We start from the raw sequence: 14,939 nt of genomic DNA, 5'->3' as shown, positions 1-14,939 counted from the left end.
GAAAAGTATAGTAACATGGAAGAGGGTTGTGGTTTCAACCATTGGTCTCCATATCACCTTGGCATCCCATGTTCTGCACCAGCAAGTCTCAAAGTTTCTTGACCGAAACCGCTGCACCAACAACATGTGAGGCATCCGCTCCGCATCCTCGTGCAAGGATGGAAAACGACACAAATGAAATGGGGATTTCAATCAGTCGCATCCCGGGGAGCAAACAGGAAAACATACTGCATCAAAGTTCTATGCGCTATGCGTTCAGTGCAACCGGCCAGTTCCAGATTCAGCCCTCGACCATCCCAATCCTCGGCTGAGTCCGTGGAAGTGGCTCGCCGTGCATTTGGATAGGGATTTGGAATGGTCGTGGATACGCTTCATTAGCCTCGGCAGCTCCGCTGGCGGAGCAGCGAGCGGCGATCGCACGCAACAGGAGAATTCGGCTTCGTCGGAGTTTTGTTGGGGCTTGGCACTTGCTCGAAATGTTCTGAGTTCCATGGAAGCCTGAGTCGGCCTCGTGTGACGCGGTCTACATATTACACAGTACACACAAATTTGCTTGGTCTCTGGCCAATTCGTGCGCGTACCGCCATTTCGCCTCACTTTTCCTTTCACACTCAAAAGCAATCCGATGGGTGGAAGTTGATACCGAGAGTTGATGTCGGAGGTCCCAGCCCACCACAATTTTAAGGTTTTGGCATTACGGCGAGCTGTGACTGGCCAATGGCTGCCGATGCCCATCCACGCCGCTGCTCATTTCGCAAATTTGCATCCTTCAATTAATCATGGCTGAAAGAGTCGTCGGACCTGGGCCGCATTCGGATGGTTTGGGGGTGTGCGATCAACTGGTATCAACGCCGGGAGGCTGACGTCTGGCACAGTGGCGAAAAACCAAAAAACAGGCTGTTGAACACTGGAATCGTTGAAATACCCCAGCCGAATCAGCATTTCGTGCATCGGGCTCACAGTCTGCGTATATACCTCGGAACTGCAACGACGCTGGACGTCTCACAGGGCTGCATAGAATAGATCGCAACAGTGCAGGACACTTCCGGCCTCTCCATACCAACGACTAGACCGGCTCTCTATATCCAGTTCGACTTATCCCGTTCGAATCACCTCACCAACTCTGCTACCGACACTGTTCAGCATGGTCGCCTCTATCGTTTCCAAGTTGGTGCTTGTCGCACTACCCCTCATCTCCGTCGCCACAGCGGCACCTGTAGCTGACATCACCATTGTTCCCGTCGCAAATGCCACCGTCGCTCCTCTTTCGGAAGATGCATTCGAGGAAGCGACCGTTCTCAACCCAAACGCAACCATCCCCAACGCAAATGCTACACAGTGGGCGCCGCTTTCTGATGCCGACTACGACTCTGAGTACGATGTATACGATGACGACACCTTCACAAAGCCCGATACCCGCAGTGGCATCGCGAAACTGTTCAGCCGTGGTCCGTCGGCGTTTTGGGGGAAAAAGAACACGGGCATCGGTTCTTGGTTCAGAGCGAACCACGGGAACGACGACACCAACGGAAAAAGCTGGTGTGGATATCCATACAATGACTGGACCCCTGGGTTTGCACCGGTATGACTCTCGCACTTATTGTTGGTCGAAGAGGCAAGATGTCTCACGTTTTTTTTTCCGTATCAAACAAACAGGACATCTCGCAAATGACCGAGTGGACCAACGCGAAATACAAGTGGAATAACCCTGGGCAAAACAAGAAATGGGTACAGTACGCCACAGCGTACTGTGGCCTGGAAGCTGAGGTGACCAATCCACAGAACGGCAAAAAGATGAAGCTCTTCATCACGGACGCATTCGACCACGCATGGGTCAGGTCTCCCGGCTCCATCGACATCCACGTCAAGCGATGGGAGCAGCTTACCAACAACTACTCCCGAGACAAGAACAAGGTCATCAAGGGTGTCACATGGACACTCACTGGTCGTCGTAGCGGTCGTTACAAGTTCCAGGGCACCGGCAACTAGATCTGTCTGATTCACGGCGTAGTTCGCCTTGCGTATTGCATTGCGGCATCACCGCAAGTAGCCTCGCAAAACTCCCGCTGGCGGGATTGTGATGTCCCTCTAGTTTTGTCTGCATCCCATATTTCCTTCGTACATATCCACGTTCTGCGCTGCATTATACCTAGATAATGAAGACCTGTATATGATTAGAGAACTCCTCTTCTTGTTCCCTTTCCAGAGACACTGTATCGCATAGTTTTAGTTGTTTAACATCTCATTGAATTGAAAGGACCTTTAGACACTCCGCACATGATCAGAAGCTTTGCAATTGCCCTATTGCAAAGCTTATTGATGTCCTCCGCGTCTCATAGGTTATGAAGCGGTCAGTTTCGGCTTCATAAACAGCACCGAAACGCTTCTTCAGCTCCTATTAAGTAGCTGTCAACGAAAAAATGAACATCGCCTTCGCAGCCGTTCCATTGAGGAATATCAATAGTTCCGAGGATGCACACGTACCCCTCCCGGTTATCACCTCCTTTCGTATGTACAGTACGTATCGAGACGACTCCTTCTCTGTGCAAGGCTTGAGTAAGGCTTGCCCATATGTGGGATTCCATCGACTGATAACGTGCAACACGTGCCAAAGTACGATTTGCGAGAGGGGGTGTGCGCATATCGGCAGCAGCCTGTTGTTGCCGTTTCCCTGAATCGCAACACGCCCGTCCCACAATTGCCACGCAGGACGCTCCCAATGCGCAGACATTTCCCAGACCACTCACGAGAGCACTGTGCAGATCAACGTCGGAGAACAAGCTCGCAGTAGATAATAGTCAGTCACCTTTTTGGACTCACCCAGCCACGTTTCGGTTGTCTTGCGGTGCGCGACATTCGCCAAGGGGTTGATCTCACCCTGGAATCCACGGTTTACAAGAGGTCATCTTGCTGTCCAAACGGCCCGGAAACCGCCGAACACGCCATCAGGAATAGAGCGCTAGCAGTTGCTCCAGGGACTGGAGAATTTGGGGGACACGTAGATAGGAAACGCGAAAGGCACTCCTGCGTGGTATTTCCCCATCGCCCGACTATAGGCCCGATTGCCAAAGTATTAACCACGGATATTCGTTCTGGGCTCACAAAGAAGAGGGGTGAGTAGGGGAGACGACTGCTGTCACTCCGTCGTCGCAGAGTGGATTTCGAGTGGGTAGCTGATCGGGTTGGCTGATCTTCCCACCTAGGCTCTGTTGAGCTCCCGAACAAGCTTCAACGACGTTAGGACGACTTCAAACTGGCGCCGCCACCGCTGCTACCGTCGCCGCCGCCGCGAACGGGGACCAGTCGCGGGACTTGGCCGGCAGCTCCGACATGGCGGCCTCGGTAGCACAATCACCAGCGGCCCCTACCCCACCTTTAGCGAACGGGCAGAAATATGTCCCAGCCTTATTTTCCCCGTCTGCCAATGCTCCTGCCTCTAGTCCTGGGCCATCATTGTTCTCAGGAGCGTTTCGAATACCCGATCCACCGCAGCGCCTGAAGGCAAGGTCTCAAAGTAGTGAGCTGCACGAACTTTCAAATCATGGGACGGCGAGTCCGTTCATATCATCGCCGAGTTTGCAACAGCAACAACGTCCATCATCACTTCCGCGACCGGTACGCCTTGTACGGTCATCGTTCAATCTATCATCACTTTCAGAATCGATGGACACGGATCTAGAACCTTCGGATTCACCTCAACCAAATATCACACAACGGGCCTTTGAATCTCCAGCTTCGTTGCATCAGCCAGGTAAGGGTTGATAGTATTCTAGATCGTGCAGTTGTTCCTTTCGGGTTTCTCACACAGACTCTTACAGACTCCTCACCGTTTTCCTTGGGTGGTACGCCATCCGCTCAACCCCGCACGCCCGCAGAACACAGTTTCAACGCTACCCCATTCCACCACAATCACTTTTCCCACGGAAGGACCGCGTCGATATTTTCGGAACCTGACATTTTGGCTGCCGATCAGATCGGCTCTACATTCTTTACTCCTCAAACAAAGCTGGTGAAACCAAACCCAGCAGCGTTTCATTCGACCGGCTTGATATCGAAGAGGAATCGTCCACGACCACCGGAGACTCCGAAACCGATGCCAGAAACGCCTCTGAAGAAGGCGCATCATTTCCCGACTCATCCTTCGGGTGCGAGGAGGACAGATATATTTCATGAGGCAATGGCGTTGCCTGTAGGAACTCCCTCGCATTCGACGAACTTTTCATCAGCTTTTTCGCGGCCATATGAGGCGCCCACGCCTACGCATCTGCACCCTCAAACGCCCACCCGATTCCCTGTCAGCTCCGTCAAATCGAAACATTTGAGGAGTCCGCTGCAGGAATCTCCCATCAAAAACTCGAAGAAGCTGCATCGTAATGGCGATAGCTCGTCGGCAGCCCCCGTGAGAGGTTTCCGACGGGTCGGCGACGATTCGACATCACCAATAGCGATCAAACACCAGCAGCAGCAGTCTCAAAGAGAAATAGCTGGATCGCCAGAATCCCCTGCACATATATCGTCGAGGAATTCTGGTTTCCAATGTATACCCCAAACTTCACAATCTCACGCCATGGACTCTCCCCCGCCGCGACTGGGCATACCATCAACTCGCAGCTTCGGGGAGGAAAGACGCGTCAGCTTCCCGCAATTTGGAAGGAAACCGAAAAACTCTGAGAATCAACCTCCTTCGCGAGCTTCGACGACAGGCCCTTTGTTAGATTCCCAATTCTCGCCTTTCGCACAGAGCTTGCCTACCTCAGCGGGAAGCCAGGAAGCCTCCAACAATAGCTTGCGGCCGAACGATGGTCTGGATATGATGGACCTTGACTCCGATGTCCACACTCCGACGACTGCCGCGCCTCCACCACGGCCGATGTTTAACGTGCGACATAACTCGTCTGGCTACAATCATCTTGTAACGCCGTACCCACTCTTTTTGAACCCGCAATACTTTTTGCAACTGCAAGCGAGGAATGGACGACGTGAGTGCTGGAGTCGCTTTTGTGCATTTTGAGATACTTAGCCTGGTATTAAGTAAAGAATGCTTCCCTATTTGCAGCGCCATCACCAGACCCGATCCGATACAGTGGCTCATATCCGGACTATTTAGACGCGAACTTTCGAGTTGTTGAGCGCTTGGGGCGAGGATCATTCGCAGAGGCATACAAAGTGCAGGAAAAGACCACGGGGCATTTTTATGCTGTGAAGAAGACATTGCATGCTTTCAGCGGCTATAAGGATGGGTAAGTACCAAATTTTTAGTTGTTGGAGAGGTCTTGTGAGATCTCACGACAATCATCACAGGTTGAACAAATTGGGAGAAGTTGAAATCTTGTGGCAAGTCGGTGTGCATCCCCATTGCGTGTGCCTCGTCGCCTCCTGGGTTCAGTTCGGGTATCTTTATTTGCAAATGGAGCTCTGCGATTGCGGAAGGTACGGTTTCAGAGTTACTTTGAAAACACGCCACCACTTTGCAAATTTCTTATGGAACTCCATTATGTAGTCTCTATACCTATCTGGAGGACCATTGCCGGGATTCCTCGCTGGAAGAATACCGCATTTGGCACATTCTTGCGGAGATCGCTTCGGTGAGTCCGAATTCTTGGATGCAATACTCGGGTCAAAACTAACGCGTTCACGGCACAGGGCGTAAAACACATACATGATCTCAACCTCGTGCATCTCGATCTGAAGCCGGGCAATATCTTCATAACGAACAATGGGTCGCTGAAGATTGGCGATTTTGGGCTTGCTGCTAAAGCTCCTGTGGTACGTGCGCATAGAGGAGTATGTGGGACGATTGTGAAGAGACTCTGACATCGCGCGGACTCTTCAGTCGCGACACGACGACAGGGAGGGCGATCGCACGTACATCGCACCGGAGATCCTTCGTGATCCCAGCTTTGGAAAAGCCGCAGATATATTCAGGTGAGTTGATGGAACATACGTCCTTCCTGATGGTCCGGCCAACTGATAACTAAATGATATATCTCATTTGAATTAGTCTCGGGCTTATCATTCTCGAAATTGCGGCAAACGTCATCCTCCCCGAGAACGGGCCATACTGGCACAAACTCCGACAAGGTGATCTCACCGAGATCAATTTCGGGCAAGAGCTCTCACCCGCCCTCCTCGATCTCGTCCGATCAATGCTCGACCCCGACCCGGTCATGCGTCCCACCGCCGACGCTCTACTGATGCACCCTTACGTCGCGCAAATCGTCGCAAAGCAGGCCGAAGCTCAAGCGCAGGCCATGACGAGCGGGGACGAACAGGTGCCGGGCGCTCTGCTTGCGACATAAATCTTGGCGTAAAGCTTCCCATCAAGCCCGAAACATTTGAGTGGCGCGATCAATGCGCCGATGCAGCAGGGACGTTTTTCTCGACCGGCATCCGATACCCATGGCAGTGTTCACACCCCTCCTTTTTGTTTTTTCATCCCCACAAAATCTGTTTATGTAGTTCTTCCTTCTCATTGTTGCTCCTATGCGTGTTTTGGACACGGGGAAGCGCTTTTCTGTCCCAAGGAAAATGTCTTGGCCTGCTGACGTATTTTCAAGGGCGTTGAATTTCTTTCTCACTTACGCAATATCATCCCACCCCTACTTCCTGTTGATGTTGGCTATCAGTCGCATATTGTAAATAATAATTTCTCTTGGCCTTTCATTGTGGTATCGACGGCTAATCATAAAAGCAGATATCAATGCAATCCTTGAATTAATCATTGTTATGATTCCATGCAGTAGTTTACTGCTGTAATTCATTCTTCTCCTTCAACCCTCCACATCCAGAAGCAGCTCGGATATGAGATGGAAGCGATACTTCAAGAACTCGCCTGCAAAAGCGACCCTGGACTCACATCAAGAAAAGAACGCTTCAGTCGCCATCCGGTTGCGCCGTTTATTTGTGTAGCGCGTGAAAAAACTTCCCGGTTGACCTCCTCTCATGCATGGCATGGATCCGACTTGTTGCCCATCTGGTCCCTGGCCCGACCCGGGCCGATTCCCCGCCGGCGCCACATAGCTCGACTTTGAGAAATTCGCGTCCCTTTTCGATATGCATGAAAAGACCAACTGCTTATTCCCGTCCTCGTCCTTCTTTTTTCCCATTCTCGTTCCGGTTCCCGTTCCTGTCCCTGTTCTCGTTCACATCCTTTGTCTCGATCTTATCCTCGTCATCGTTACTGTTCCTATTCCTGTTCCTGTTGACATCAGGAGCGATGTGACGCGCCCCTCCGAAAGTGACGGTTCAGGATCGTTGTGCGTCCTTCTTTGAACTCATTTTTGTTATTGGGGCAACGGATTGTCGAGCATCAGTGAAGAAGGATTTGAGTAGATGAGCCATGGCGAGGCCCACGCGACATCGCCCGAATGAGTCGGACATCTTTGACTTACTGTGCGACACATACCTTGTACTGTACAACTTGGGGGCTTGAAAGCATGGCGTACAGTACGTCGATATGGGAACCTAACATACCTGCCGGAAAAGAATCCATGGGAGGGAAACAAGAACCGGGGACGAGGGGGTCGAGTCTTTTTGTACCCTATGTGAGAGATTCGGGGCAAAAGCTCAATCAAGCAGAGCTGCTTATGCAACAGGAACTCGTGCTGCTCGCGTCGAGTCGATCCTCACACACATCCCGTTCGATAATTCCTCCTTTTTTCGCCTGGCGATTTCTCTACTGACTTTGAGCTCACATACCAAGCCCCTTCCTTCCTCCTGATGATCCGTTTCCCCCTGGTATACAGGGGTATACCTGAAAAAATACGTATCCATCGTGATCAGCTTCTTCAGTTTGAACATGGTCGTTGTCCCTGGTCTAAGCTTCATGGGCACGTGATTTCTCCAGACGAATCGCCACGCTGCGCCACTGACGCCACGCACTGTCGAGTTCCGTGTGGCGATTTTTCGATCACAGCTGGGGAAAGGGGCAACACGCCGCTGGCCGTCTCGGAAAACAGCCAAAGATTCATATCTACTCTCCAGCCACAGAGGTATGTAGTATGTTGGAAGGGAACTAATTGCGGTCTCTTGTTGGCAGTGGAGCAGCCGCTAACAAATCGTTCTGTGTCCTTGTTGATCTCTTACGACTTTTCAGTTAGGGTAAGGGGGAGGAATTTCAGAAAATGCTTCATGCCATGGGGAATCGCTGACCTTTTTTTTTGCTCCTGCAGAATCGCACAAAATGGGCAGACTCAACGAATACCAGGTCGTTGGCCGTCGTGTGCCAACTGAGAAAGAGCCGGTGCCCAAGTTGTACCGCATGCGCCTTTTCGCTCCCAATGAGGTTGTCGCCAAGTCACGATTCTGGTACTTCCTGAAGCAGGTCAACAAGGTTAAGAGGGCCTCTGGTGAGATTGTTTCCGTCAACCAGGTAATATTTCAGGGGCAGCATGGCTGCGTTGGGAGAAGACGAGGAGGAGGGAAAGCGAAATTCGGAGCCGACTACGAGTGGAGCGTAATGGAATTGGGAAATTGGGACTACGGCCTAGGAGACCCCAGATCAACTAGAATCCGTCGCTGACTCGCCGACGGCTCTTGTGCAGATCTTCGAGAAGAAGCCTTTGACGGTCAAAAACTTCGGTATCTGGATCCGTTACGACTCCCGCTCTGGAACTCACAACATGTACAAGGAGTACCGTGAGCTTACCCGCACGGACGCTGTCGCTTCGTGCTGTACGTTGTAATTTCTCATTATTTCTGCTTTGATTCAACTGGGGAAGTAAGGAAAGGGCTGCATGCTCATCAAACCTTCATTTTCGTAGACCAAGATATGGCCGCCCGTCACCGTGCCCGCTTCAGCTCCATTCAGATCATTAAGGTCGCTGAAGTCAAGGCCGCTGACGTTCGTCGTGCTTACATCAAGCAGATCTTGGACCCTAAGCTGAAGTTCCCCTTGCCTCACAGGGGTAAGTTGCGCTGAGTGTGGTCGTTGAGATTGTGCTTTCGGTTGTTAACTCTATCCGTTTCCAGTTACCCGCCCTGCCAGCAAGCGGTTCCGTCCCGTGTTCAGTGGTGTTCGCCCAGGCACTTTTTAAGGACTCGGAGCAGAGCAATGTAATATAAGCGCCTTAATACCCACATTTTGAAACACTGTGACTCTCTCATGCTGCGATGCTCTGCAGACATGCAATGTGCAGGGCACAGCGGGGGCAGCGCAAACACGAAGAGTTGGTCGTTGGGTACCAATCAAGGAATATAAAGACAACTTTGTAAAACTCGTACGACTTCGTATCTTGGGATCGTGGCCCAGAAATCCAGTCCGATGTCCATAACAACCTGTCGAGCTCTAGTAGGCTCTGGGTTAGCCGATACAACAAGCCACCAACCGCGGCCGTATGTCCTTATTTGGCTGCTTTTAGAGCAGTGCATAATGCCAAAACAAAAGCAAATGCAGTCCAAAGCCAATCTTCGCAACGCGGAAAGCGCGGAAGAGAGCACCTCGCGTTTCTCCTCACGACCTTCCTCATAGGCCATGGGCGACATCTTGCTGCTCGTTCACACGCGAAAAGCACGTCTCGCCGGAACCCTGGGCGAATATTCAGGACCGCTGCTGGGTAACAGCCCTCCTAGACTTCCTAACCATATCGATACGTCTGGTAGCAGGAACGCCCAGAGCGGCAAAGGACGCAACGCAGTCCGGAAACCGTCCCCTGAATGCACCGCGGAGCCACACCTTGCGTTTCAACCTTGCGCCTGTTCGAGGCTCACTTGCGCCGAGTGGTTGGATTACAGTTCTGGGGGGCGAAATCTACCAGCCCGCGGATACGACCCTTTTCTAAGATCAACTCAAATTGCGCGAGGCTTTCGACTTCGAAGGTGAGAAGTCCGGGCGACTCGGGTGCAGACGAACCACAGACGGAAGCGGCTGCGAAGGAGGAAACCCGGGCAAATGGACATGTACGCGAAGGAGTTGGATCGGGATTGAAGGATGATGCAACTGTCAGCATTGCGCAATCTTCGCCGAAGGCGGGACTTAAGCTCGACAGCTCCTCACGATCCGATGAAGCTTTCGACCCGAAAACCCCTGCTGATGCCGAAGAAGTAGCGAATACAGACGCAGCTTCAATCATCAATGAACATTTGAAACTACTGGTGGAAGCCAGCAAGCAGACGCAAAATGATCACCGGATGCAATTTCTAGATTCCCGGCCTAATTCAGCAGCGGCGGAGGCGAAACCGAAAAACAGCAGGCATGAAAATCGATCCAAAAAGTCAGGAAAGGTTCCGGATTGGCGCCCTTCTGACCCTGTCGAGGTTTACGCCGGAGTTACTCGACCTTCCCTCGCCGGGGTCGCTGATACGAAATGGGAGGCATTAGATTCCGACCTTAGAGAGCTGCTTTACATGAGCGTTCCAAACGGCCAGCCGCCATTTCCGCCGAAGTTCACCTATGTGCTAACAGCCTGGTATCGAAATGGAAGACTGGACGATGGGAGCAAGCTTCTACAAATGAGCGAAGAAGACTTCATGATTCGGGTGAAAGTCTTGAGTTACATTCGTCATCGGGACCCTTCAGTCTCCCTTTCTCACGCCGGTGCATTGTTGAAGATGATGCGAAAAAGGGGCATGCAGTCAGCCAAGGCAATCATGTATTTCATGGACATTCTCGCTAGAGGCGGCATGCCGCAGAGATTAGGTGTTCTCCTTCGGGAACTGGAGACGCGAAATGCTCCCACAGTCTTCGTGGATGCTGGTCATTGCTATCTCGCCGCCGGGCTAGCGTTGTCGGGAGATTTGCCAGCTGCGATCAAAACCTTTGAGAGGAGAGGCATACCGAAAAATCAAATCCTTCCCTTGACACATTGGGCGTTCATCAAAGCATACGCCCGCGCCGGCATGCGAGACGACCTGAATATGCACCATGAGCATCTGATGAAAATCCGTGGACCCACTGAAGAGTTGCGCAAATTACGACGCGATGCCAACTTCGAAATCATTAAGTTCTTGGTTCTACGACACCCCGGTGACTTGTACGCGATTGCGCTCGCAATAACCAACGTCGTCACACGACACAACACCGAACCTGGCTTTCCTACGAGTGTCTGGGAAGCCCTGAAACTGCTTGCACGCGGGGGCTCGGAGTATACCAAATTCGCGCACAAATTCTGGCAACGTTTTGCGCGTATCGCTAGCACGAGACCCGCACGGGAAGCAGGCCTCACTTTGGGGGCAGAAACGCGGGATCCTGCATTAGCGTGGCAGTCCATCATACATTTGATCCCGAGGAAAGACAATCCGCCGTCTTGGCCAGACTGCAAGAACCTGGCCATAGCCCAGGGTCAGATACATAAGCTGGACGACGCTCTCGCCATGCTGGAATCCGCTGGTGTACCGTTCGATGCCGCCACCGGGCTTATCATGTTGCGGGGTTACTCCTCTTTGTTGGATATTCAATCTGCCAAGGTCATTTTTGAGGCCATGGAGGTTCGACGGTGGACTGATCGACCAGTTTATGATTTGATGGCGGGGATTTACTCACGGATAGGGATGGTTGATGCGAGCAGGGCATTAACGGAGCAGGCGGCCACGAGAGGTTTGCATCCTGGTACGCATCCGCAGGTGGACTTCGCCCCGCTATGGGCCGGGCTGAGGCAAAGAGCGCGTGCTTCGGTTGAGCAGCAGGAGTCGGGCCCGTTTAGGGGCCCACTTTCGTGATTGGTTGGTTTCGAACTAGCTTCTGTAGATGTACTATTTGGCGTATATTATAGACAATCTACTTCGCAGCCGTTCGGAGTCTATCTTCTATTCCTTCTCTATATTTATGACTTTCTGCCAGAACGGTTCCACCGCTGGTTCTCCTTTCCCTTGCAACCGGTACAATCTATCTCCGACTTGCTTAGCTTTGCCACTCTGGTCATCTTTCCGCAGTGCCTCCCGCAGCATCGCGGCGCCTTCTGGCGCCGGATATCGCGCTGTGGCTTCTGTAAGATACAGGTTGTAGGCGTCATCCAATCGCTTTCTCCGTAGAAAAGATTTGATGGCTAAACCGAGGGTCTCGTCGTTGTTTTTGATACCGAAGGCTCGCATTTTTTGGTATTGCCCAAAGGCCTGAAAGGGATTGCCTCGTTCAATCAGCCTCCTGATGACCATTGCGAAGTGCGGCGCCATCTCGTCGGATGGAGGAAGCTCCTCCTGCATCTCTTTCAAATAACGTATGGCTTGCCGGACGCCCTCCCTTTCCGGAGTCTCGAGTGCCTTCTCGATCAGGCCGTGGTAGTGTAACAACCGGCAGCGCCAGGCCTGCGCTAGCAGTCTGTCCATTCCAGCAAAATCTTCCGGGCGTGCTCCGGGGATGGTTTCCATGACCTCACGCGTCCGCTGCAGCAACTCTTCCAGTTCGGTTGGGATGGTGGCCTTCACTTGATTGAAGGGAAGAGCCCATCCCTGCAAATAAAACCGGATAAGGGGATAGGTGCGCTCCCCAAGTTGGGTGACGCCGAGTACTCGACCCGAATCGAGCCCAATCCCTTTCGTTGCGACAAGGACATCGAGAATGTCGTTCACACGGCCCAGCGACATGAAGTACTCCATGAGGAAGTCATACACTTCTTTAGTCATGAAACTCCTATCGGCGATATCCATCGCGAAATCCTTCGCTGCGCTTGGGCGTTGGATGTCCAAGTGGGCTTGTAGGAACGCGATGCATTCGTTGTCCTGCAGTTGTATCTTGAAGTCCAACATGTCGCGGAATACCTTCGTCGCATCTATAAGTGAGCCTTGCGAGAGCAGGGCACCCATCAGACTGTTGTAGACATCTGACGTCAATGACCTCGGCTCGTCCCGTAGCGAGTTGTATATTGCCACGCCCGTGGCTACTGTTCCAGCTCTCACGAGATGTGGGAGTAAGCTCCATTGCAGATCGCGTGCTATTTGCAGGTCAGCTTGAAGTAGCAGGTGGTAAATGTCCGCCGCTAATGACGGCGTTTCAGATACTAAGGCTCGTCGGATGAAAGCCTCGGCAACTGGCGTCGAGAGGGTCTGCTCATCCAGGAGTTGTCGAACAAACTCATTGGCAGCTGCTATGTCCGTTCGAGCCATTGCATCCACAACCATCGTGAGCGTTGGGCCATGAAGCTGCATCCCTCGTCGAAGCATAGCCGCATGCAAATCTCGGATCCACACAGGATCCTCATCGGACGCGGCCAATTGGAGCAATGCATGAAAGGATGTCTTCGTGAACAACGGCCGAACTTTGAAGTCATCCGCCAACTTCCGCCCGGTGGGTACGTCCGCGTGTATCGAACACGTCGTAAGAAGTGCTTCGACGATCGGCGGTGAGCCCTGAACACCCACAATCTGCATGTCGGCATATAATGATTTCATCGTCGTCAAGGTGCTGAGGCTAAATGACACACGGCTCAGTGCTTGGAAGAGGTATCGGTATGTGTCCTCGTTCGGAACGGACCCTGCAAGCATCAAGTCCCGGTATACGGTCAAGGCACCGCTAAGACTGTTCGCTTTGACTTGTGCGTGAATCAATCGGGAATACGTGCTTGGGAGTAGAGCGTAACCCGATGCTGCGGCAGATCGGGCGACATGTAGCGCTGACGGAAGGTCTCTGGTGGTGACCAGCCCGTTGATGAGGACGTCCAAAGCTTGTCTACTGTTGAGCTTGATCCCACGTGTAAATACGGACTGAAAGACTTGTAAGCTCAGCCTCACAAGGTTTTTGTCGACCACCGTGCCAACTCTGATGCTTTGCGCTGCCAGGAAGTCAAAATAGTTGGCGACCGTGATACCATCCACTTTGATTCCTATCTCGGCGGCCAGGGCATATGCCTGCGCGGCAATATTGGCTTCCCCGGCTCCGATCGCAGTGGTCATCACCTGTGAGATCATCTCTACATCAGGCAAAAGTCCGCGGTTATCCGTGCCCGCAGTAACCCCCACTCCTGATCCAGCTTCCTTGGGACATTCGACAAGCGCACACCGTTCCAACGTGGTAACAGGGAAACCGGCATCAGCTACAACAGTCTTCAGCACCTCACGGGCCTGAACTGCATCTCGGATACAAGCCAAGATGCTCTTATACGCATTGAACGATGGCTGGAGTCCCTCCGCTTTCATTCGTTGCCAACCCTCCAGGCATTCATCCAGCAATCCGTCTTCCCTGCACGCAATAATGTATGCATTGTACTGCATTTCGTTTGGCGCCAAACGCATTGCTCGCATGTCTTCCATCAAGTCTTTGTAGTCGTTCGCATGCAGCTCCATCGATCGTTCTCTCGCTTCATGGAAGGCCTGCCATATGGACGAGTAGTCTTCCGTGCTAAGCTGACTCAAGCCCGTCGATCCAGTGTCAGCCCTCAGATTCCGGTATGCGGAGAAGACTCTCTCTGCGTCATTTCTTTGCAAGTGGTGCCTCAAGGCTTCCAGGGCTTCCGTGCTATCCGCATTCCGTGCTACCTTCCGAACATGAGCTCCCGTATCGCTTGCCTGCTAAGAGAGTGTCAGAGTCAGTTAAGGCTCCCAAGCCACTCTCGGCGAACGATTTACTCACGTAAGCTACGCCGGGAGAGTTTGCCGCCGACGTCTCATATTGGCGGAGCGCTGGCCTGAACCGTGGTATCATCCGAACCGTTGGTCTCACTGTCTGTTGCCCCAATACGAGGAGACGAGCACGCAATAAAGCCTGCAGGGCAGGTGGTAGCGACGCAGCCATGTTTGCACGCTTGAGAGACTACTACGCCGCTTGAGGGGGGGATTAACCCACACGCGGTTGCGAGTTTTGGATCGCTTGGACGGAAAAACGAACCTGTCGAGGTCTGGTCGCAACGCGTTAGCCACTTGAGTCGACATCGCACTATGCGCGCGAGCAGTTTTCCGGGTTTTCGCACTACAGTAACTTCTCGTTTATTTCAATTCCGGTTCCTTCAACTTTCGCTTATTTCAACGATCAGAGGGTTAGGGTTAGGGTTAGGGTTCGGGTAACATTGACT

The 14,939-nt window shown here is 52.4% G+C and overlaps 5 protein-coding genes across 5 annotated transcripts; 4 read left to right on the top strand and 1 right to left on the bottom strand.

Moving 5' to 3' along the window:
- The first annotated feature begins 1,048 nt into the window (after window positions 1-1,048).
- EV422DRAFT_44251 (uncharacterized protein) lies at window positions 1,049-2,194 on the top strand. Its single transcript, XM_053067223.1, has 2 exons — window positions 1,049-1,582; window positions 1,657-2,194. The coding sequence occupies exons 1-2, from the start codon at window positions 1,145-1,147 to the stop codon at window positions 1,987-1,989; spliced, it is 771 nt and encodes a 256-aa protein (XP_052926047.1). The 5' UTR covers window positions 1,049-1,144; the 3' UTR covers window positions 1,990-2,194.
- A 2,373-nt stretch (window positions 2,195-4,567) lies between these two features.
- Window positions 4,568-6,299, top strand: EV422DRAFT_506140 (kinase-like domain-containing protein; the record flags this gene model as incomplete). Its single annotated transcript, XM_053068537.1, has 7 exons — window positions 4,568-4,979; window positions 5,057-5,240; window positions 5,302-5,430; window positions 5,501-5,585; window positions 5,644-5,766; window positions 5,834-5,925; window positions 6,002-6,299. The coding sequence occupies 7 exons, from the start codon at window positions 4,568-4,570 to the stop codon at window positions 6,297-6,299; spliced, it is 1,323 nt and encodes a 440-aa protein (XP_052926046.1).
- A 1,443-nt stretch (window positions 6,300-7,742) lies between these two features.
- EV422DRAFT_556941 (ribosomal L18ae/LX protein domain-containing protein) lies at window positions 7,743-9,258 on the top strand. Its single transcript, XM_053071914.1, has 6 exons — window positions 7,743-7,991; window positions 8,096-8,100; window positions 8,172-8,371; window positions 8,544-8,673; window positions 8,763-8,906; window positions 8,971-9,258. The coding sequence occupies exons 3-6, from the start codon at window positions 8,183-8,185 to the stop codon at window positions 9,033-9,035; spliced, it is 528 nt and encodes a 175-aa protein (XP_052926045.1). The 5' UTR covers window positions 7,743-7,991; window positions 8,096-8,100; window positions 8,172-8,182; the 3' UTR covers window positions 9,036-9,258.
- Window positions 9,259-9,654: 396 nt separating this feature from the next.
- EV422DRAFT_567213 (uncharacterized protein) lies at window positions 9,655-11,655 on the top strand (the record flags this gene model as incomplete). The annotated part of the gene is made up of 1 exon (XM_053072514.1): window positions 9,655-11,655. One exon carries the CDS (start codon window positions 9,655-9,657, stop codon window positions 11,653-11,655), a length of 2,001 nt encoding a protein of 666 aa, XP_052926044.1.
- Window positions 11,656-11,698: 43 nt separating this feature from the next.
- Window positions 11,699-14,804, bottom strand: EV422DRAFT_44152 (uncharacterized protein). The gene is made up of 2 exons (XM_053067222.1): window positions 14,501-14,804; window positions 11,699-14,439 (listed from the first exon to the last, which is right to left on the bottom strand). Exons 1-2 carry the CDS (start codon window positions 14,660-14,662, stop codon window positions 11,743-11,745), a joined length of 2,859 nt encoding a protein of 952 aa, XP_052926043.1. The 5' UTR covers window positions 14,663-14,804; the 3' UTR covers window positions 11,699-11,742.
- Window positions 14,805-14,939: the final 135 nt, after the last annotated feature.

The sequence above is a fragment of the Fimicolochytrium jonesii genome (assembly GCF_025526975.1).
Source record: "Fimicolochytrium jonesii strain JEL569 chromosome Unknown EV422scaffold_10, whole genome shotgun sequence".
Taxonomy (NCBI): domain Eukaryota; kingdom Fungi; phylum Chytridiomycota; class Chytridiomycetes; order Spizellomycetales; family Powellomycetaceae; genus Fimicolochytrium; species Fimicolochytrium jonesii.
Note: the sequence above shows the minus strand (reverse complement) of the source record. Positions and strands in the feature narration are given on the sequence as shown.